At 40.9% G+C, this 23,826-nt stretch overlaps 2 protein-coding genes across 2 annotated transcripts in view; one reads left to right on the forward strand and one right to left on the reverse strand.

The window, feature by feature from the left end:
- ptprq (protein tyrosine phosphatase receptor type Q) overlaps positions 1 to 7,951 on the forward strand; it is a 94,228-nt gene extending 86,277 nt beyond the window's left edge. Inside the window, exons 50-65 of the mRNA XM_053319920.1 lie at positions 80 to 188; positions 225 to 368; positions 502 to 575; positions 678 to 777; positions 1,014 to 1,142; positions 2,390 to 2,434; positions 3,121 to 3,147; positions 3,342 to 3,423; positions 3,511 to 3,601; positions 4,229 to 4,305; positions 4,598 to 4,732; positions 4,953 to 5,078; positions 5,482 to 5,627; positions 5,877 to 6,012; positions 7,265 to 7,388; positions 7,514 to 7,951. Coding sequence (XP_053175895.1) covers positions 80 to 188; positions 225 to 368; positions 502 to 575; positions 678 to 777; positions 1,014 to 1,142; positions 2,390 to 2,434; positions 3,121 to 3,147; positions 3,342 to 3,423; positions 3,511 to 3,601; positions 4,229 to 4,305; positions 4,598 to 4,732; positions 4,953 to 5,078; positions 5,482 to 5,627; positions 5,877 to 6,012; positions 7,265 to 7,388; positions 7,514 to 7,551 — 1,583 coding nt within the window. The 3' untranslated portion in view covers positions 7,552 to 7,951. The remainder of the gene's footprint in view (positions 1 to 79; positions 189 to 224; positions 369 to 501; positions 576 to 677; positions 778 to 1,013; positions 1,143 to 2,389; positions 2,435 to 3,120; positions 3,148 to 3,341; positions 3,424 to 3,510; positions 3,602 to 4,228; positions 4,306 to 4,597; positions 4,733 to 4,952; positions 5,079 to 5,481; positions 5,628 to 5,876; positions 6,013 to 7,264; positions 7,389 to 7,513) is intronic.
- Positions 7,952 to 10,933: 2,982 nt separating this feature from the next.
- iqsec3b (IQ motif and Sec7 domain ArfGEF 3b) overlaps positions 10,934 to 23,826 on the reverse strand; it is a 28,229-nt gene continuing 15,336 nt past the window's right edge. Inside the window, exons 8-15 of the mRNA XM_053319126.1 lie at positions 17,735 to 17,901; positions 15,455 to 15,594; positions 15,156 to 15,287; positions 14,897 to 14,996; positions 13,437 to 13,595; positions 13,248 to 13,340; positions 12,399 to 12,445; positions 10,934 to 11,353 (exon numbers count right to left, since the gene is read on the reverse strand). Of these exons, the coding sequence (XP_053175101.1) occupies positions 10,934 to 11,353; positions 12,399 to 12,445; positions 13,248 to 13,340; positions 13,437 to 13,595; positions 14,897 to 14,996; positions 15,156 to 15,287; positions 15,455 to 15,594; positions 17,735 to 17,901 (1,258 nt within the window). The remainder of the gene's footprint in view (positions 11,354 to 12,398; positions 12,446 to 13,247; positions 13,341 to 13,436; positions 13,596 to 14,896; positions 14,997 to 15,155; positions 15,288 to 15,454; positions 15,595 to 17,734; positions 17,902 to 23,826) is intronic.

The following is a 23,826-nucleotide window of genomic DNA, read 5'->3' on the forward strand; positions in this document are numbered from 1 at the left end:
GCGAAGGGCTTAATGTCAGCAGAAATTTGACTCAATCCCCCCAAAATTCCTTCCCTCTCTAACTTGCATCCTGTCACAGCGAAGGACATCGTGAACCTGACCAACTGGAAGAATGCATTTTTTCATCATCCTGCACCTTACCTGACTGACAAGGGGTTCCCCAACCCGCCATGTTTGGGGAACGGGGCGTCAAGCAAGGATACACACGTCAGAGAGGGTCGCAGTGTGTCTGGAGACAGCCGGCACCTGGTGAGGCACAATCACACTACGTCAGGAACATACTTGATCGGAGAGAGTGATGCCTGTATGGGGGAGAACAACACTAACACTTTCTGCAATGGACCTCTGAAGCCTAACACTGTCTACGTGTGAGTATGCACTCACACACTCACACTCACTTCAACCACACAACTATTCATATCCCCCAAAAATATTGAATGTACCGTTTATGGGTTGTAAAAATATAAAACTGAAACTGGAGTGATGTTCTATTTGTATCAGGTTTAAGTTCAGAGCCACTAACATCAAAGGCCAATACACAGACTCTGAGTACTCGGAGCATGTCAAAACCAAAGGTATTTATACTCAATACTGTATAACCTTACATCAAAAAGTTGAAAACATAATCTCTACTTGTGTAATACTGTTCATTTTGTCTCCTCTCCTTCTCTCTGTAGTGGATGGTCTGTTGACCAGAGAAGAGCAGATCATTCTGGGTGTTCTCCTCTCTTTCTTTTTGGCTGTGTTACTCATCATTATCATCTGTGGATCAGTCAAGTAAGACGGCAACAGGCATTCATTCATTTACCAAAACACTGCATTGATCCTAGTTTACAATGAAGACCAAGTGCTCATGCAGGGAAAAAAATGTCATCTGAAAGTTATTTTATAAATACATCAAATATTGATGTATTACATTATTTGTAATAAGTCTCTTAATTTTCTGTGCTTATTCATTATAAAACTGCATTTATCAGATTGACGTGTTTGACGTTTTTGTCATCAAATGTTAGGATCCATCAACGCAAAAAGGAGGGCGGGACTTACTCACCCAGAGAGGCAGAGATCATTGAGACCAAGTGTAAACTGGATCAGCTGATTGCTGTGGCAGATCTGGAGCTGAAACAAGAGAAACTCAACCGGTCAGTCTCCAGAATGTTTTGTTTTAATCCAATTTATCCCAATACAACACATACGTTTTCATCAGCTGAAGCTGAGTGCACACTTCATGACTTCATAGTTGATTTAGTTGCTCCAGACAAGGTTTTAGTCAACAAGACAAAAAATAATTTGCTGCAGCCAACTTGATTTGCTCTCCTGTCAGCACAAAATCATCTACTGTTGTAAAGTTTGTTCAGAAAAGAGAAGCAGCAGCAATACAAAACAACAGAGCATCATTGCGGCTTTATAGTTTCCCTTCAGTTCTCTGTAGAAGTTGTGCCGTCTGCTTCTCTACAACCATCCTCTGCAACAAATTCATGGGTCTAGTCCCCTCTGTTTTTGGCATAAACAAGTGCACAGATAATAAGTGCTGCAAGCTGTTTTCCCCTCTCAAGCTGCAAATTTGCATTAGGTTAGAAATAAAGTTACATTTTGTGATTTTGAGATCACGGATGGCTGATGAAGCCGGAAACCACAGGTAAAGGTTTTGAATGTGAGTAGAATACAGCAATTTTTATTTGCCAATATAAATAGACATCAGCATTATAACAACCAATGAGCACATAAAGCTTTCGAAGCACCTCCTCAACATCAAGGAATGCCATCACCCACACAACAACGAAATAATAAAAGAAACCAAAAATAGAGGGTTCCATGTAGGTGTAAACCGTGACTGTCTTCATACACACATAAAAATAGGAAGCAAATGAAAAGAACCTTATAAACATAAATGGGAGAACATGTGAGAAGAGCAGATGTCCCTTACCCTTTACTGTGTGTGTAAAAGTAGCACCACAGCTCTGCTGAGGCAAATATTTGCCTGCTTTATTAAATATGTTTCTTCATATGCAGTGACTTTCCATAGTTCAGCTACCTGTTCCTGAAAAAGGAGACAGTTCCTGGGATAATGCTGTCCACTTATTTCAGCTGTCATATTATTTTAAGAGCAAGGATCTGAAGTTTTTGACAGTTGAATGTCGTGCTTAGCATTAAGCAGCTCTCACTGTCTTTTAAGTTCAAATTGCCGCAGTTTCTCAGAGGTATGCTGCTCTGTTGTGAGCAGGATCTCTTCACGACTTGGACAGTGAGCTGAGATAAAATAACACTTATGTTTGTCACTTGTCACCAAATGGCACAAATAGCTTTCCTTTCACGCAGGCACACGCATTGACTCACCCGGCCTGCATGTGTTTTGCTTTTCTCTCACTGAGCACTTTTCTCCCACCAGGTATTCTTCCTTCTTCTTTAGACGGAAAGAGATATATGTCATCCAGTAAGTTGTGCTTTTGGTGTGTGTGTGTGTGTGTGCCAGGTTTTCCTGTGTGTATCATTTGGTCGCATCACTGCGTGTGTGACAACCTCATCATATTAATCTCATAAGCTTCAATCATCCATTTGTGTTGTTTATTAAACATCTGGTGGAGGTCGACAGTCAATTGAATCAATGACGGCAGTGTTTTGCCTTCAGTGTGCTGTTTTCCCTGCATCACTGGCAGGCAGCTATTGCAAGCTGTGCTGACACTCTTCTGCTTGAGACTTAATTTGTTTACCCAACTCGCTATCTCAAAATTGCTTGGAAGGCTTAGAGGTTTTAGAGGGCAGAAATGGTAGGCTTTATCGATAGCTTAGGATCAGTAATGCAAAGAAACGCCGAGCCACAGGAGGGACCGCCATGTTTATTTGCTTATTTGTTCAATTGGATCCCCATGTGCTTCATTCAAGTTTACAGCTGTTCACGTATTCCTTTAGAATGAAACATCAAAGTCAGCCTGTCACAGTTAAATCAAAGTGGAATTGATTTTAAAAAATAACATGGCTGAACCTCTGTTGCTTAAACATACTGTACTCTCAGTAACGAGCATCATTTCTGCTCTCATGAATAAAAATACCACAGTGGGAGTTGTGATTATGGAGTTAATTTGTTTATTTTGTTTGATTTTTGCGTCTATTTTTGTCCAGGCTGCTCAGCTACAGGAAATCACTCAAGTAAGTCATCCTGCATAAATAATGTGAATATGCACACAGTTGCTGCAACATAGATCTGCATGTTCTGTGCTGCTCAGAATGACGTGTTGTAGCCAAGAATACATTTACAGAAAATAGCAAATTGATGTAGTGTTTTTGTACATTTCTGGGTGTTCCTCACATTCTGACTTTTTCTCTCTTGGCCTCTCTGTCAGGCCCGTCAACAAGAAGTCTTTTCTACAGCATGTAGAGGATCTGTGTGCCAATGACAACTCCAAGTTCCAGGAAGAATTTGCTGTAAGTGGCCCTAAAATCTTGAGACACACATTTGTGTGTTTACTGTATGTGAATATAGATGTGTTGCATCGTACTGTATCTCCACAGGAGCTCCCAAAGCTGCTGCAGGATCTGGCCACAACAGATGCTGACCTGCCCTGGAACAAATCCAAGAACCGCTTCCCTAATATAAAACCTTGTAAGTAATTCTTGGGATAAACTCAGTTAAGTCAGCCAAAGTGTGATAAAGTTTTTCTGCTTTCTCATAGAGCTCCCTTCCAAAAAAAGTACTTAAAAAAACATCAGTGAGTCACATTGTTACACTGGGTGACATGTTTTTTCACCACCATGAACACAGACACTGTAGTTTAATCAATATCACGTACACTGTCCTGCGCCCAACAGAGCATAAAGTCTGTATTATTCCAAAGCTGCAAATACTCCCCAACAAATGCAGTATTTGCTCATGTTTGCTAAGAACTACAGAGCCCATCTGTTTTGGGAAGTTACAGAGGCTTTAAAAAAATATATATATATATATTTTTTTTATATTTGTGAGCTGTTTTTAGAGATTTACATCTTGAGTAGCAACAAGCAGCCTTGGGGCTGAGAGCCATAGACAGGGTGGAGAAGTGAAAACAAAATATAGAATATCAGCAAAAATATGTTGAAAAAATTGCTTCCACCATTATGATATATGATGACATAGCAGAAATATCTCTTTGTTGTAGCTCTAATATAAGCTGCATATGGATTTCGCCACCGCTTGCACGGCTGCATTTCACAGTTTTCTACCTCACTCTTCTCTTCTCCATACTGTGTCTAGATAATAATAACCGAGTGAAGCTGCTGTCAGAACCAGGCACTGCGGGCTCTGACTACATCAACGCCAGCTTCGTCTCAGTGAGTATCAGCTATCAGCTGCTAAAAGCTGACACACATTTGTTGCACATTAGAGGAGTTTATTCTGGATATTTCTCAGTTACTCTCTGATTCTGTCAGATAGATAGATTAAGATTAAGCAAGCTTTTCCTCCAATTTTGAGGGAAAATCCTCTTCTGCGCTTACATTTATTGTAGAAGTTAAAGGTTGTGCCTCAGTAATAATTTATTTCATTTTTGCAGTAGTTTATTTTGTCGACATATCATTTCATTAACACATGCAAGCCTCTCCTTCTCTCTTTCTGTCTCCCAAGGGCTACCTGTGTCCCAATGAATTCATAGCCACCCAGGGTCCTCTGCCTGGCACAGTGGCTGACTTCTGGAGGATGATCTGGGAAACGGGAACCCGCACCATCGCCATGCTCACCCAGTGTTACGAGAAAGGCAGAGTGCGTCATGAGAGATTTGACACTGTTATAAAACACCATTAGTGTTGGTATTCAGAGGATAGGCTGGGCTCAGTTTTGGGCTCCATTACAACTGTGTCACCAGAAGGATTATATCCACCTCAAAACTTGTGTGTGTGTGTGTGTGTGTGTGTGTGTGTGTGTGTGTGTGTGTGTGTGTGTGTGTGTGTGGTTGTTTGTGTGTGTGTGTGTTGCATTTCAGATTCGGTGTCACAAGTACTGGCCAGAGGACAACAAGCCAATGTCAGTGTTTAGTGACATTTTAATCTCAAAAGTGTCAGAGGAAATCCTTCCTGACTGGACTGTCAGAACCCTCAAAGTAGAAAAGGTAACTAACCTTGTAACTCAGGGTGTAACTTTACTATTCACTAATTTGCCCTTTTTTCACTGATTAATATAAAGAAATGAAATGTGACTTTGTTTTGCAAGGTAATGGGCCACCAGATGTTGGTGGCCCATTTCCCAGATGGAAAATATACTTTTTTGCTTTTATGCCAAGATTGATACCATTCTCTGACAGTGATATCAATCTTCACATCTAACTCTCAGCAAAAAACTGTTGAATTGTTGTGCAGAAAAATCCTTCCCTCCTCTAGCACACAGAGAAATCTATTGCAATATTTGAGTAAAATTCCTGCAGTCTTTTACAGTAATGTTTTTTTATGTAATGTAATTAGTATGTAATTACAATTGCAGTCACAACTGTGTGCTCTATGAATTCCTCTCTGCAGCACGGGCACTACATTTTGGTTCGCCACTTCAACTACACATCATGGCCTGAACATGGAGTCCCAGAATCCTGTAGCACTTTCATCAAGTTTGTCAAAGCTGTCCGAGCTCACAGGCATGACAACACCACTATAGTGGTCCACTGCAGGTACTGGAGCTCCTCTGTGTTAGCATATTTACACTGCATGAATTATAGTCATGTTATATCGTTATTATTAATGAAACTACTATATTCTGTTTTTGCTCATTAGATGTTTCATATCAGCTAGGTCCATCACAAATAGCTAATTCTGTGTCTAACCTTCAAGTGAGACATACACATGTCAGTTCTTTTCTGTTGGTTGTAATGGAGGAGCAGATGGTATAATAGTGTGTCGTTCTCTCATTGTTTCCTCAGTGCTGGTGTGGGCAGAACAGGTGTGTTTATTGCCCTCGACCACCTCATTCAGCATGTCAGAGATCACGACTTTGTGGATATTTACGGCCTGGTGGCTGAACTGCGCAGCGAGAGGATGTGTATGGTACAGAATCTGGTTAGTATGCATGAAATATAATGCTACATTTTTATTTCTGTGGTTGAAATTCACACCCAAGAGAGAATAAACAATCCTACAGTGCTTCCTCTTAAGTTGTTCCAGTACACTTAATAATCATCAAAGACTCACCAGTGGCACTGTAGTTGTCCCACTTTTTACTTTGCCCTGCTATGATCCCATTCCCATGAGGAAATGTTTGGAAAATTCTCATTTTGACAAAGGGAATGATCTGGCAGAGGATTAAAGGAGTGAGCAGGATTCCCCCTCTTGAAAAAGCATAAACCTATCCTTAAATTACCCCTTTTAGTCATTTACTTATGGATCACTGGTGTGTGTCTCAGTGCCTACATGGACTCCCTGTCTGGTTTTATTGTTTAATCATTCCTGGATGTTCCGCACATTTTTTGGAGGTTCCACATTTTGGCTGTGGGGTTTGAGCATGAAAGAGCTGCTTGCAACCTACGAAGACTTGATTCTTTGAGACAGCTGCACTCAGTGAGCCACATAGCTTCAAGGCCATCAATCAGATCAGTTGTTTTATAAAAATGTTACTCACAAACATCATCACTGAGATACTGGAGCAAACAAGCCCATAGGTTAACCATATTATCTAAATCAATCATGTGAAAGTGAAAACAAAGGCAAATATTACATTTATTGTCAGATCTCACAGAGGTATGCTGCTAGCTCAAGTTTCCCGCTGTATGTGCTAATGTTATGCTCTCATGCAGTTTGACAATAAGATGCCAATGAGGAATAATTATACAGAGTAATTTGGGTGTGTTCACTTATATATTACTTCCAAAAAAAGTATTAATAACCGCATTAAATAACTGCATTAAACTGGGATCTGCATGTGTCGATTGCCTTGTTGGACTTAAAAACTTGTATCCCCAAATCAACAGAATGCATAATTGATTTGAAACAAATTAATATTGGATACAACTGTGAACTCTTATTACTATTTAAGGTATTTTGCTTTTAGCAGAAAGTATAAAGCTGACAGGAAACGAGGGGAAAGAGAGATATTGGGGATGACATGCTATAAAGGTCTCTGGTTGGACTCGAACCAGGGATATTGACAGTACATGGTCAGTGTCTATGACCACTTGGCAACCTAAACACCCTAAGCAAAAAAAACCCATATTTTAAGGTTTAATAATACCACACCAAAGGTTTTACGACGGTCATGTGAGTGTTTAAAATAACTCTACAATCATCAAAAAGGTTCAATCTGTTTGTGTGTCAGGCTCAGTACATCTTCCTGCACCAAAGTACTCTGGAGCTTCTAAACAACAAAGGCAACAGTCAGTCCATCTGGTTTGTCAGCTATTCTGCTCTGGAGAAGATGGACTCCCTGGACGCCATGGAAGGTAAACCATACACACACACACACACACACACACACACACACACACACACACACACACACACACACACACACTCAGAAAAACCACTTCCCACAGCACAAGAGCTCACTACACACATTTGTCTCCAGGTGATGTTGAACTCGAATGGGAAGAGACCACTATGTAAAGACTGACTGAGGGACAACTTTGCCTTTTGGCGTCGTTTGGAGGCGGCCTGAACACAGACCCTGGACATGAGCACCTCCGCTGTCCAAGGTTCAAGAAGGAAGGAGGAGAAACAGGAGGTTACCAGCACAGTCTGAACTGAATGGTTTGTCAGTCGACTAGACTATGTTGCTCCACTTCAACCCACTTCACAGAGCAATCCTCCCTTTAGTGAACCTCTTGTCCACTTGTTTTCAAAGAGATGGAAGGAGACAGAAGCAGCATTTCAGAAATGACGGTGATAAAAGCTCTATCACATCTGTAAGCCTACAGGTACTCTGCAGTCTGCACAAACTGATTTCACTGTGTACTGTAATTACTTTATTATATTGATATCCTCTATGTTTTTGTAAGATAATTTATTCAGCCAAAGTGGTGTTTTTTCCCATCTCTTTGTAATCCTGCCTGGGTCGAGGTGACTTTTTGGTTTTGTTTATTCTTTCTCAAGAGTGATTTTCAAAAAATTAAATCAACTTGTATTTTTATCTCGCTTTGATACTTAACAATAGCACACTTGGAATCTCTTATATCAAATATAGGCACAGTGACATTGCAATATGAAATTATAAATTATGATGTTGCCCCCACAAAACTCCAAATCATGCATAAACACACACACATGCATTCTCACTGCAACACACAGATTTTACACGTCACATTCAATATTGCTTTGAGACTGACCTCAACCTCTAATGAATGAGTTCAGAGCTGGTGTGCTGGGAGGGTACAGGAACACCCGTGTAGACTGATTTCCCATAAGCTTCTTCATTCCACCTTGCTACTTGCACACCTGCTGCAAATTCATTCATTAGAAAAGCACATTGCTACAGAAGCAGGTAGTTTGGAGACAGTGCAGACAGACAAAACGAGAGTCCGAGAGTAAAAACTACTTTTATTCTTTCATTCTCTTCAAACAGAAAAAATTAGAAATATTCCATTAGTAAACATGTTGCTCTTTATAAACCTCCTCATAGAAATATTGTGAGGGTGCAAAGATTAATGACAGTGCTCCACAGTGAGGATGCAGATTGGTGCGTCTCCATGACAACCACAGAGAAGAGGGGCAAAGGAAGGCGGGGGAAAGGTTGGGATGGGCAGAAAGGAGAGAGGAAGTAGAAAGGGGAAGAAAATGACATCAATCAACCCAACATGCCCTGACAATAATGATACGAACATATAATCAAAGTCCTCCCTTGTACTGCAAATTAAAAAAGCAAAAAATAAATATCATGCTGTTTAAGTACAAGTCAGTCAGAGTTTACAGTAAACAAAGCGGGGTTACTGACATGAGTAATCGAGCAGTTCCTAAGGTTAATCTAAACTGGGTTCATTGTCACTTTGGCAGCTATGTGCATGTTTGTGTGCATCACTGTGTGTGGTTGTGCATGTATTCGTGAGCATGTATTCACTTATATACATATATATATGTATATATACTGTGTGTGCGTGCGTGCTTGCATGCCTGCTTGCATGCGTCCGTGTATGTGTGTGTACATGTGCGTACATGACCTGTGATTTACTGTATGTATTCACCAATACAGCATAGCCCTTTACACACCCTAACAGGTGACACAGCCATCTCTTAATAATCCTGTAATAACATGACATGGTAATTTAATGATTAATGTAGATCTGTAATAATATCAGTGTGTGTTACCATGGTAATTTGAGAATCTTCTATAAAAGCTGCCTTTTCCCTGTCTCTCGTAGCAGTAGGATTTAGGACACCCCCTGATATTAAATGTGAGTAATAATAACTATAATAACTATATCCTTTTTTCTCTTTTAAACTAGATCTTCTCTGTACAAATACATACGTAGATACACACACTGGGCAAACCAATTACTTTTTTTCAGAATAAATCTATATTATCTATTTACAATATATCCAATATATTCTGTGGTGCAAAAGGTACAAGACGTGTGCGGTGCTTCTCAGTTGAATTTGTGTTCTGCTGTACAAACTGGCTTGAGCTCGAACCACCGACACGGGACATACAACATGGTGATGAAATTAATTATTATTTCATGGACATTTCCAGTTTCCCCCTGATTTAACATTCAGTAAAGGAACGCATTTCTGCTTATATAATATATTCAGTGTGCAAGGGAAAATATATGTGAGAGAGGAATAATGTTTTTGTGAGGTGAAGTCTACCCTGGGTGGAGCCATTTTTATTCATTTTTAAACTAAAGCTAGACTTTTTCCGGGCAGATATATTGCCTAAATCCAAAGGTAACAACAATATTCACACTAGATAATCCATTAGGAGTTAATGTACAGCGGGGAGAAAGGGTTCATTCGCTTGTTTTGGATGAATTACTCTAGCCCTAACCACTGCTACCTTTGTGAACACACAGTATACAAGCACACTGCTCTCAGTACAACTCACATGTGCAGATATTACATGTTACAGTGCAGCAGATCCTTTCCTGAGCTCTGTGAGAGCAAAATGCCACAGAATCAGGGCAGTCACACACTACTGTGAGACTCACACAAGTTCAGCAAAACATATAAGAACAGCAAATGAAGCACAGAAAATATGATTGTCGTTAGGAAATGGTTTCAGGTTAGTTTAGCAAGCATCATCCTTGCTTACTACATTATACTGTACATGACAGGGTAGAGATGTTGGAGCTTTTTTCTGCACCTCCTTCCTCAATCATACTGATTTTCTGTTTCTCAGAAAAATGAAAGAAACAAACTAATAATCTTGTTTCTTCACATTTATGCAGCGATGAGAAAAAATGATGGCAGTGTGGAGAAGCTTGTTTAACTGTGCTGAAGTTGTTCCTTTCTGAGTGTGGTATCATGGTGTGTTACAAAAACCTGGACCAAACAAAGAGGTGTGAACATAACCTCAATATCCTGAAAGAAAACAAAACAGAGTTATGTCCTTCATATTTAAAGCCAATGTCCTTGCAGGGCTGCCAGAGTTTGCTTTTCTGACATCACCCGCTGGATTCACTTACAAAAACACATTTGTGAGCAGATGACATTTAAAAATGCAAAGTCACAAGATCTCTTAAAGAATGTGAAATCTAGATAGACAACACAGTCAGCTACCGGGTGACGTACCATTGGAGACAAAATAAGAAAAGTTGTCTTTCAGAAATGGCATCAAAACTACTTCATGTTTAAAAACACCATCACTCAGTAACAACTATGACTAGATTCTTGTTAGTTTCCTTTTTCTTTGTCCCTTCACACAGTATATCCCCATTTTATTTCACTATTCTTTTATCTTACCCTTCAAAGTGAGTCGACTAGTGCTTCAGCAAGTGTGTGTGTCTGGGTGTGAGGGTCATCTCTGGCCCCCAGGGTCCACAGAGTAGTCAATGATTCAGACAATGCTGCGGGAGCCACTGGAATTGCGCCTGCGGGTGAGAGGCATGGTGTGGTGGAGGGGCATGGGTGAGTCAGGGGGACAGAACTGGTGGGGATGATTGTAAGGGGGAGGGGGAGGCGGCAGCGGGGGCTGAGGGCCGTCTCCCTCTCTGACACGCACAGGTGTTGACATGGCCGACTGGATGAGCTGGTGGGTGGCTGGGCCTTGGCTTAGGAAGGCCTCCATCCGCCCTCGTCCGCTCTGGTCCACGACGATCACTTTGACAATCTGCTGGCACTGGATGAGTGTTTCTGGGCGGAGTTCTCCGGGCTGGACGGGGCTGAGCAGAGCAGGGGGTGCAGCCAGGGCCAGAGGCGTGGACTCAATGCTGGGCTGGCTCAGTTGATAGGTCTGCAGCCTGTTGTGAATTGACACCTAGTTTAGGAACAGTCAGAGAACGCATGAGGAGTTACCAGCCTGAACGCAGCCTCTACGCAGCCCTCTGGTGTGTTACGCACATGGGCATGCAGGCATGCAGGTAGGTAATATGCAGAGCGAGCGCATGCAAAATATACACACTCTCTTTTTCTCTCAATCATGTTTTTACATGATTTACACCATCTTTACACTCACCAGCCCAGAAAGAGAAAAGGGTTGCAGGGTAAGAAGAAATTTTAGATCATGGCGAGAGAGTTTGGGATTGAATGTGTGTGTGTGTGTGTGTGTGTGTGTGTGTGTGTGTGTGTACGTGCGTGCGTGTGTGTGTGTGTGTGTATGCGTGTGCGTGTGTGTGTGTGTGCGCGAACATGGTTAATGAGTGGCGGAATGAGAAGCTAAAAGATAAGGGGAGTGTCAGGAGAGGAGAGAGTTGACACCGAGGGCGTGGTGTCTCCCTAACACAAGTATTTACAGTTCTAAAGGACTGACTGAGAGGTAAGACAGAGAGGAGAGAAATGGGCAGAGGAATTAAACAGAGAGAAACTGGAGAGAAGAAACAATTTCTATCACTATGCTTAGTTAAAGGAAGGGCTGGTTTTACAGAAACACACACGCCCACACACACCCAACAGACTGTTAACGGTATCAAGCTTATCTGGCTTTGTAGATGGTATTCTAGGAGCCAGCCAGGCTTATGGTGGCTTGCAAAGGCTTATACAATAAGGCTGGCAAGCAGCAGCTGATGAAAGAAGGGGTGTTGTATAGCGAGTAGAGTGGCTGCTGATCCACTCATGAGGCACAGAAAGAGACTGTTTGTAGCACCACTACAGCAGAATCCTCAGCGGCCTTTGTATCCTTGGCTGCATAGTGGAGATGCGCCTCAGGCGGAGCTCTTTTAAAGCAAAGCATAAAGCAGACTTTCTTTTCAGGATGAGGCAAAGTCCCTGTCTAACAACACGCACACTTACACACAAAACCACACCCACAGAGATTAAGACAGAGGCACTTACCTGAGGGAGACAAGATTGATTTTGGCACTCACCTCTACTGTATTGTTGTTGCCGGTTTTATCATACACATCCTGTTGGCCTGTGGGGAGAAAAAGCTTGATATGTAAGTCAACAGGCAGATTTCAGCTATACACAATGACAAAGATCAAAAACATTGTTACATACATTGGACTGTCATTTTGGAAAATATACTTACTTTCTTTCATTTTGAGAGTTAGAGAGTTGGGTAGAAGGATTGATACCACTCTTATGTTTGTACAGTACATATGAAGCTACAGCTAGCAGCCAGTTATCTTAACTTGGCACAAGTTTTTGTACAGATTAAACAAATTAGATATAATCTGTAAATTACTGAGCTTTAGAGATGTTGGTAGGCAGAGTCTGTCACCTTGGGACAGAACCAGCTGTTTCCACCAATATCCACTTTGTGTTATAAGCGACACTAACTGCCTGGTCGATACCTTCATATTTGCCATAAAGATATGAAAGTGGTATCAATGTTCTCATCTAAAGAAGAGAATAAGCATATTTACCTAAATGTCAAACTATTATTCTTTTAATATACAGGGCCAGAGATGCATATATATCAGCAACTCCAGAGATTACACATCATTTTGTTGGTTTAACTCATACAAAAAGAGAAATGTGAAAATTATTTGGGGAGTTATAGAATGGAACAATGTCTTCTTTTCATACCAAAATAGTGACAAAAGCCTGACCAAAATCCACTTCTTTGTGAATTGTTCAGTGTGGTGGGTTTTATTCATGCACCTCTTCAATGAACTTGTTCCATTTTTTAGATTCCCTTTAGTAATATATTCATTGTCATGGCAAATATATAGTTTTTTAACAATTTTATGCCACCTGGGCAAAACCAGCACCTGAGGGAGAGCCGTGTCCTGTGTGTGTGTCCACTTGCCCACCATTGGTGTGTACGCCATGTGGCTGAATACCTTGCTGCCTCTCCAATTCCCCTAAAACACAAGAAACAGAGGGTTCAGCCAGACGTAGGTGTGTGTGTGTGTGCGTTTCATTTGCATGTATTGAGGTGTGCATTTTGTTTTTCTTACACTGGATGTGTATCTGCTCCATCTCGTTGACCTCTGTGATGGCCTCTCGGAGTTCCTCTGCAAACTTCCTGAGCTCCTCTCCGCTGGGGGAGCAGAAACTTACCAGCTGCTTCTTCTCTGAGGTAAACGGGCTCAGCATGGTGATGCCATGGGCATAATCTGATGAGAGACGCAGACAAAGAGAACGAGCTTTCACCAACTTTGATTCTAAAAAGGGATGCAGGATGTGGATCTTTCAAAATACTTCACCGTTGCCAGTTTTACTTCAGTTTCTCTTTTACAAGACGCTGCTAAGAATACTTGCACAGACTTATACTTTGAGGCTATTGGGCAAAAATGTTTCTGGCAACAGTGAAGGAATAAATAGTAAGAAAATCATATGTACTCGTGATCAGTGGAGAGAACTTTTTTTTCTCTTTGGTGACTCAAGCTAAATTAAAGAATTACTTTATAGATTATTCAGGTTTAATTATAATTTAATTGACAAAACCTAAAATAAACAAAACAGTACATTGGGTTCAGTTGGGTCAGTTCTGAGACAACAGATCTGGCTAAATTAATTTATAAATCCATAAATCACACCTACAGTTGTGAACAATTTCAGCCCCTCAATATCTATGTTATGGGGACTTGGTGAAAATATAACTTCATTGAAACATAGAGTTTTGAATGGTTTCAACAGTCTAACCTGTCTAAGAACTCAAATGATGAATAGTTTTGCCTGAACTGGCACTGCAGACCAAAAAGTGCTATCGAACCCTTTTTTATGACCCATAAAAGTGGATGGGGCAGCAATAAATGAGCACTTGCCTTATAGAAAAGTCAGACAATAACTGTGTCTTGGGAAACAGTATGTGAAATGTCAAAACAAAATACTATAAGGTCCTTTTGAGTTGAGTGGTACTTTATCCCTGTAATTTCTAGAGAGATATGTGGTAGATTCCTACACACAGGACCAATGGTTAGTAATTGTGAAAGAAAAATTGTAAATTGAAAACTGACACAAATCCTGAAACTACCAGAAGCTCAAATGGGACAAAATCAACATTATATGTCTCAAAGTGGCAAAATCATAACAGAGCTGCAAATAAATTCATCAACAGGACATGAATGAAACCAGCTTTTATTATTTTTAGTTATTTGGGTTGTAATTGGCATCATACAATACCCATAACATTCCTTATGTTCATGCTTACATTTTATGACAATAATGTGGTGTGTTTTGCAGGTTCTCCCAAAATCTCCCTTTAACAGGTAATATTTTCCTGCAGTTTTTTGGGAGATGGTTGCTGTAACAGTGAATTATTTTTGTCTCCCTCTCAACCCCTTAGCATTTTAGAATGGGCCCTGACCCAGACTTGCCAGACAACAATGCTGTCTCTGACAGTTACACCAGCATTTTTACTGCAGGGTTGACTTGGACTGAGAATAATGTGCTGCAGAGTAAAACAGCATCTTACATTCATTGCTGAAGAGGTGAAACTGCATTCCTAGAAGACCCATAGCTTTACAGAAGGTGTAAGAAGCTGAGCTTTTCTTCTTGGGACACAGCTTCAGGATCTAGAGATGCACAAAACACAAAGACTGTGAAGTTCCAACACACTAAATAAACTGAATAAGAATATATGGCTGTGATGTCTCAATTGTGCATTGGCTTTAAAATGTGGTTTAGTATTCTAGTGAGTAAGTGAATAGTGTTTTTTAGAGGTGAATCCTCACCAGCAGCAGGTCATTGAAGAGGAAGACCTCTCTCTGGAGCTGGGACAGTTTCTGTTTATGAGGCTTGTTGGCATCAGGCACCTCAAACAGACGACAGCAGCACACCAGACGTCTGTGGGGCACAGCAAGGATCTGTGGAGGCAAGGTTAAAGAGATGGAGATGACAGATAGCACAGAGGACAGGCTGCAGCGAAATAATAGATGACACAAGAGAAAAGAGACAGAATAAACAAGTACAGACAGCTCCCTCAAATGAAAATGAAAGAGGAAAGACTTGCACACAAACACATAATACTCACAGTTTTCAGACCCAGGATGGACTGTTCCACACGGCTCACATAGGTGACATGGTCTTCATTGGAGCGAAGCTCTCTCTGTTGGATTCTTTCATAAATGCCTGCCACCATCTCTCTGGGTATGTCTGCTCCATCGTCCACACCTGAGGGACCATATAATATAGGAATAGTCACCATCAGGGTTGAGAAGTAATCTATTGCTAGCTCTACAGGCAGCTCTAACACTAAATGTGCAGCTGTTACTGTTGCTATGGATGGTTGCTATGCCTTTCAAGCAAATATGCAGTTTACAATAATAACAGAGAATTACCCCTGAAAATAATGTCATTGTTTAAATAATGACTCATTGATTTCAGACAGAGGTACACAAAAGCAGGCTCCATGTGTTGGTTGGAAATGTCTCCGGCTGCTTTAATGTTTCCAGCTGACTTGTTTTAAAACAAGAATCCTGTAGACAAGGTTTTAAAAATGCATATCATGGCTAAATCTATTGTTCTAAATGACTGAGGCTAAAGCTACACAGCTCAGGCAATACATTAGCATGTTCATCAGCTGATGATCCATGTAGAGGGCATGGAAATAAATCAGCTTAATCTTGCATCACAGATTAACGCAACCTTGCATTGCAGCTTAATACCACTGCAACATTGCAATACAGTGTAGAGCTATTCCTCTGAGTGGTTAGCCGGACATGCTAACAATCTTATATTAGATATAATCTTATCTTTAATCTTGTGTTTTTTTTATTTCAAAAAGACAGCACTATCCAAACTCTTCATCTTTCTGTTGTGTCATTGTTGCAATGATCATACAATTGCAGTTTGAGGGAGGGATTTAGCAAACAGTAAGACAGACATCATACACAAAGTAATCATAAAGTAACAATAGTTAATAGGGAGCCTTTTGTGACAAGATATGAGGTTACTTGTAGAGCTTGGGAAAAAAGACAAGTTCTTTTGCAGTATAAGAGGTTTCTTAAATGTTTCACCACTGCAGTGGTATTGTTGGTTCCTGGCCAGTTAACTAACAGTCAAAGAAGGACATCACCAAAGAAGAAAAATCAAAATGGCCTAGGGCAGTACAGAGAAGAAAAATCTACCCTCAAACAGAATCTATAGTGTGCTGGTCCAGTGATTTTAGACACTCAAGCCAAAATCTCAAACAAATCCAGCTGACGTCTGTGTTTAATATTCAAAGATGTTGAATAACAATTAAATTATTTTACTGCGCAGATCCCAAGAAGATTAGCACCGGCTACAATGGAAACTACTGCGGACGGAACAGATACATTTAATAACAATTGAATTTGATATCAACTGTCTTAGCTCACATAGTTATTTTGTCTGAAATATTACAGCTAAATTAATTTTATTGTCAGGTTTGCAGCGGTGAATCAGAAAATGGGCTTTTATCGCAGTATGTGTGCTGCCATTGTGTCCTGGCAGTTGCTCCATTATCACCACGGAGCAGCTCACAGACATCAGACTGCAGTCTGTCACTGCTGCTCAGCCTCAGGATAAAACCTGTTTGGCTCAGTAATTAAAACTCAGTTGAGAAGATTTTTAAAGTGTATTTTAGTTTGGATTCTTACCGTTAACTGAAAGTACAAACTGCTCTGTGCTTTAAGCCAGTAAATGTAGGCTACTGTATGTATCTGTTGAACTGTTGAATGGAGACAGTGTTGAGAGCCTCGGGGAGCATATCACAGGTGATGAGATGCTTCCAGAAACCTGAGCTCATATCGTTAAATCTAACGCTAAGTGAGCCACAGTCTCTGGACCAGATCTCTGAGTCAAGGATATCAGGAATCTCCTTTTGCACTGCTAATGTTTTTTTGTTTTTTTGTTTTTTTTTAATGGCAGTGAGCAAAGGCAGGTGCCCGCTGCCTCTTTGAGTAATTTACTTGAGTTGAAGAGCCTGTCACTCAAAAGACTGATAGCGAGATTGAAGTGAGGTTGATAAGAAGAGTGCCTGTTGTAAAACTTTGACTATTCTCCCATCTGCTGTCCTTTTCATCCATCTTATTCTTTCTGTCGAATCTCACCAGTGGATCTCTTCATGATTTGCAGTAAAAGGTTTGAAATGTGCATGTGTGTGCACACGTGACTTCCATAAATAACCAATGTTCAAACTTTCCACTTACCATAAATGTTGAAACATGTCTGCAGCTCTTTATACCAGCTCTGTCTACAGGGACACTTTACACATACATGGAGCATCTATGTAAACACTATCTCTCTCTTTTGCTCATACAGTACATGCACATTATATGCAAACACTAACCTCTTAGGTTGCGTATGAAGTCATCGAGGCCCATTTTGCGCTGGGGTTTGATGTTGGGCGAGTACATGTCAGTGTTGAGAAGGACTACAGCAAAGGCCAGGATGAAGATGGTGTCTGGGTTGTGAAACTGCTGCACCACATCGGGGTTACACATACAGTACCGCTGGCTGTGAGGGGCAAACAGGACAGTGTTCTTTTGATTTTGTACCACTTTTACAAACACGACATAGTTGCTACAGAAATGTTTTACCTAGTATAACAAACATGGGTTACAAAGGAATACAATACAGAAGCCAGTTTGTTGAATAAACTAAAAAGGGGGAAACCCTTTATGCACAAATCAGATGCCTTTTGCCTAATGCACTACATGTAACCTTTATTCCGCTACCAAAGTATCATGAGAAAAATCAATCCAGATCTTGAGTATGTAGGATAAAGCTGCTGATTTTCGATAGTATTCTTATTGTCAATAAATCTTGTGCAGAGCCAAACCAACAATGAATTCATCTCACTTACAAGTATACTGTGTGTATCCAAAGCCTGATATTGTATTCATCTGTGCCGTAGAGCTCGTTGTTGTCCAAAAACTATACCAGTAAGTGAGCCACACCGCTGCACTAGGTGACATGTTCCATCATCCCAAATGCAATGGTTATTGTAGATTATTTAGAAACAGCTCCAATGACTAATAATAGGGACCACATTTTCAGTCACAGGAGGTCTGTGCATATACAGGAACGTGGTTCCATTTACAGAGCCTCACTAGTTTGTTGTGTTAGATAACACAAGCTCTTTACTTTGTACTGAAATTTACAAGGTAGCACAAGTTCATTGTTTGTTCGGCTCTGCACATAAGATTGCAAGTCTTATCCTTTAATCACTGTTGGTGCAGCAGCCTTATTCCGTGTCTGCATCAACATTTCAGCAACACACATTATTAGGGACACATAGTTAAACTACTGCAGTCTAATTCAACAACCCGTCAGTAAATTCTCACTTTTAAAAGGTTTTAATGTTACATTTTTATTAAAACTGTTTTGGAAACATGTTAGTTCAAGTTTTTGCTCTAGCTTAAGGTGCTGTTGAATTTATGCTGAAATTTGATTTTTAATATTTTGTCCACTGATTTTATATCCATGAGGATTGATTAATATTAGAAACACCTCTCAACAACTTATATCCTGAGGCTAATACAACCCATGTATCAAACCTAAATGATGCACTCCCTGGCTTTTTTTTACATCACACTCACACATTTCTTCACAGTACTAACTGTTGAGTTTCAGCGAGCTGGGAGGAAATCTTGGGATTTTGAGGTAGCAAGTGGGCACAGTAACTAAATTTGAATAAGGGAGTAAAAAATGTTAAAGATATGAAGGCAACATGAACATTTTATTCATGTCACACACTGCAGGCAAATTCACTGGTTTTAAGGCACATATCAAACAAGCTGCACTATTTTATTATCTGACTGATTGACTCCAACACTGACTGATTGCAACTTCTTCTTCTTGTGAGGAGCAGTCACTCTGCCATAAATAAGACTGACAGGACAAATGAGACATTTAACAGTGGGAAATGATTCTGCTGTAGGTAAGGTAACACTGCCCAGACTTCTTTGGAACCGGAGATGGTGCATTTGGACTTGCTCTGCTCCATCGCTGCCCACAGACTGCACAAACTCTTGCTTCCATCCCTCCCCCATAGCTCCCTCCCTATCTTTCTTACTGTCACTTACACTTACACAGTGGGCCATTTCAGTGGCAGGAGGCTTTTATCTCTGCAGCCAGGCAGGATGCAGACATGGAGAGGGCTGCTCTGCTCCAAAAGACTGTGTATTTGTCAGAACATATGCAAGCAAGAGGCCACTTCCGAGACCTGCACAACCAGACCCATACCCCACAGAAGATCTAAGGCCAGAGAACTCACAGGGCATCAGTCGACTGTAGCCCAGTTCAATGCCTTTGTTTGTGGGGGAATAGATCCTGCGCGGTAGAAATAATCGTAGAGGCACAAATAAAAATTTACGTACATAGAGACACACACAGAGGCACACACGAGCCTCCAGATTTGCCAACTTGATGTAATTCTGCAGCAAATTCATCAAAGACTGAATGCAAGGCAAGATCTGCTGCACTGTATGTGTGTGAGTATGTATGCAAATGGAAATGTGTATGAACGTGCAAGTGCATATGTGTGCATGTTTATGCACTCAGTGAACAAACAGTTGAGTGAGTAAATGTTTGTGTGTGTGTGTGTGTGTGTGTGTGTGTGTGTGTGTGTATGTGTGTGTGTGTGTGTTTGTGCTTCATTCACACTTTCAAGCATGGATCTCCATCTTATGTAACCAGTTCATATAAACACTGGCTCCCGAGCATGTATCTTTATATCTGCATATGAAAGTTGCATGCCAGCTGGCACAAATACCACTTTGTATAAAAGAACTACTCACGACAAGAGTACAACACGCTTCAAACAGATGACATAACAACTATTATGTAACAGACATGGCATTGGATGTCTGGCTGTCTCGATAAAGCCTGTTCATTTCTGACCTATACTCACAGTTCTGGCATCAGAGAGTGTGGTCTCAGATCACAGATGAATTTGTAATCTGCGCCCTGGGGCTCAGCACGTATGATTGAGTGTGATGTGATTAACTGATGACCACGGAGGGTGTTCTCATTGGCCCTCAAATCAGAAGCAGTGGGGGGAAGTGTCATGACTGCTCCTTATCCCCCTCCTCCTGTACCACTTTTTACTTGGAGTAGGAACAGACTTCCCACAAAAACACCAAAACTAACAATGAACTGATCCTGCTAACAGGTATTGAGTATCAAAATCTTGATATGTCTTATTCTCCTGTACCACACACCTCAATTGTAGTCTACAACTGTTTTTAAAAATCCATCAGTAAACTGCACAGTAGTACTGTTTGACATATTTTTCCAGGTTTTTGTACATCAACCACACATAGAGCATAAGTACATACTAGATCACCAAATATGTATTCATGCACAACTGAAATAGTTCCCAATAAATGCACAATTTTGCTCATGTTTGTGTAATGTTTGCTAAAAATGACAGTGCCCAGCCAGCTTAGGAATTTACTGGCCTCTTTTACTATCATTCCATCCATCCATTTATCACCCTTTATGCAGGACCAGGCCACGGTGGCATCAAGGAAACCAAGACATCCTTCAACCCAGCAACACTGTCCAGCTCCTCCTGGGAGAACCCAAGGCATTCCCATGCCACATAACCTTTCCTTAGAAGGCTTAACATTGTGATCATTCAAACACACGTTCTGGTCCCCTTTTTTAAAAAAAATGGGAAACACCACCCTGTTCTGCCAGTCCACAAGCACTAACCCCGACCTCCATGTGACACTGAAGAGGTGTGTCAACCATGTCAGCCCAATGTCCCCTGAATCATCCAGCTCTGCCTCCTCCATTGATGGTATGTCACAACAATGTCCCCAGTCAAGTTCAGCAGTTCTCCCTGACTGAACAACCTGGGTTAAGCCCTGCTTCCCCTTCCTGGTTTGCGAGAACTTCTTTGAGGCCAACCAAAAGTCCTTCTCCATGGCCTCCCCAAACTCCCACAACTGAGATTTTGCTTCAGTAACCCCCAAAGTTGATGCCCTTTTGGCCCTTCAGTACTCATCTGCTGCTCCTGGAAACCCCTGGGTTGGCCAAGCATAAAAGGCCTCCTTCTTCAGCATGACAGCCTCCTTCACTGCCGTCATTCACCAGCACATTGATGGGTTACCCCTATAGGCACCAATGACCTTCCAGTCACCGCTCTGATCTGCCTCCACAATTGAGATCCTGAACATGGCCCGCTCAGATTCCATGTCACCAGCCCCCGCCAAGATGCAAGAGAAATTTTTCTGGAGGTGTAAGGTAAAGACCCTGCTAACAGGGGGCACCCGCCAGATATTCCCAGTCCACCCCCACTACTCGTTTGGGCCTACTAGGTCTGTCCGCCAGTCTCCCCCACTACCTGATTGGCCTACAATGTTCTGGTACCAGGTACACTTATGAACAAGCTTATGCTCAAATATGGTGTTTGTCACCTCCAGTTTCTGCATCGTTGCCCACGTTTGGTTCAGAGCCAACAGTGTGTAGATGTTAGTCAAACCATGTCTAGTCGATACCGCTCTCCCTCCCACACAATCTCCACTTCCTTCCCCACTAAGGAGGTGATGTTCTATATCCCTAGACCTACAGTAGTTCACAATGGCCACAATCAACACACCCGGGTCCTGGTTCCCACTCGCTGCCCATTTGGCCATGTAATCAACCCCAGTCTTTATCTTTGCATGGCTTTTGATTAGATTTTACTTATAGGTTTTATTATGTTCCATCCTTTTATCTATCTATTTTAATCGTTTAGTCTTCATAGTTTAGTTTAGTCTTTTTAGTTTATTTAGCCTATTTGTTGTATAATTTTTGTTTTAATGCATTTGAATGTATTTTTATTAAGCTGTCATCTTTTAATTATTATTATTAATATTATAATTATTATTATTATTATTATTTAAAATTAACTTTGTATTTTATTTATTGATGTATTTATTTTTAGCTCCTTTTATTTATTTGGTTTTATCCAGTCTCTGGTGTGGTGGTGAGTAAGATAGTGCTTCAGTTGCCTTCTTTCTAGTGTTTATGCATGTGTTATGTGTGAGAGAAAGGGTGTGTGTGTGTGTGTGTGTGTGTGTAGGTGTGTGTGTGGGAGTGTGTGTGTGTGTGTGGCTTTTGGTTTTGCTTCTGCTTTCTTTTGTTTGCTGTTATTGTGTGAATCACTTTGTGCTACATTTTATTGTATGAAAAGTGCTATGTAAATTAAGTATTATTGATTGATTGATTGATTGATTGATTGATTGATTGATGTAATCTCTTTGGGCTGTGCCTAACTGGTCACCATGGGTCAAGGGCAAGCTATCAGATGCCAATATCCCCTCCCAGGCCTAGCTTCAGGAGGGTGCCATGGTCTCCCTCTTCTGGGTGAGGTTGCTGCATACCTGAAATACCACTTCATTGAAGTAAATGAATCATTCTTAGTCTGGACCCTCACCTGGGACACATTTGCCTTGAGAGAATATGCCAGGGGCTATTGCCCCAACAACTCAGCTCCTACGATCACGGGCACACTCAAGCCCTTCCACAATGTAAGGTGACAATTCTCAGATTCTTGATTCAGACCCTTTTTAATAAATGAAACTATGAATATTTTAACAATTTTTAAAGATTTACGTCTTCAGTATGACTTCAGAATGACTGAGCCTGGAGGTGACAGCCACAAATGTAGGAGTAAAGTGTGAAAGTACAAAGTGTCAGGCTAGCACATTGTTGCTTTTGGATTTTTCCTGGGATTTGTTGACAATGAGAAAACAGCTCCAAACAAATACAATGCTACCTATTTTGGATGACGAAAGCTGATGGTCGAAAATAAGCATGCAGCACATTTTCTTGGTGATTACACCCCCCTAATATTAACTAATACTAGCAATATTGTGTAATGAATGAATGAATGAATAAAAAGGACATCTTGGTTAATGAGTTCAAGGGGGCAGTGGCTCTAGTCATATCCTGTTGGTAAACCTGAGGGCAAGAGCTGCAAATCACAAGTACATCACAACGGGAGATGAAAGTTTCTCGACAATGCAAACAATTATGCTGAAATATAAAACAACAAAGGACATTTTTATTGCAGTTTTAGTCCTACGGGCAATCTATGGATAATTTCAGAACATTTCAAGGACAGTGGTAGCCAGGGGATACAAAATCGATTTGTCTGGTCACCTCTGTCTGCTGTAACATCAATGGGTTTTCAGAAGGTAAAATATCACAAAAACATGTTTCTGTCAAGGAGTTTGTTAGAGGCCAAACCCGCCAGTCAAAAGCACAAAGGGAGTGCACAAACTAGAGTAGGTCTCCTAAGGTCTTCTTGATATTTAAATGAGCCTTCTCCAGCAGATATTTTCATACATTTTAGTGACTGGAGGGTGGGAGTCAGCACTGACATTAGCAGAAAGCAAACTCAGACTAAATGTGCACTTGTACATATTAATTTGTGTGTCTAATGTC

Source organism: Scomber japonicus, chromosome 5 (genome assembly GCF_027409825.1).
Source record: "Scomber japonicus isolate fScoJap1 chromosome 5, fScoJap1.pri, whole genome shotgun sequence".
Taxonomy (NCBI): domain Eukaryota; kingdom Metazoa; phylum Chordata; class Actinopteri; order Scombriformes; family Scombridae; genus Scomber; species Scomber japonicus.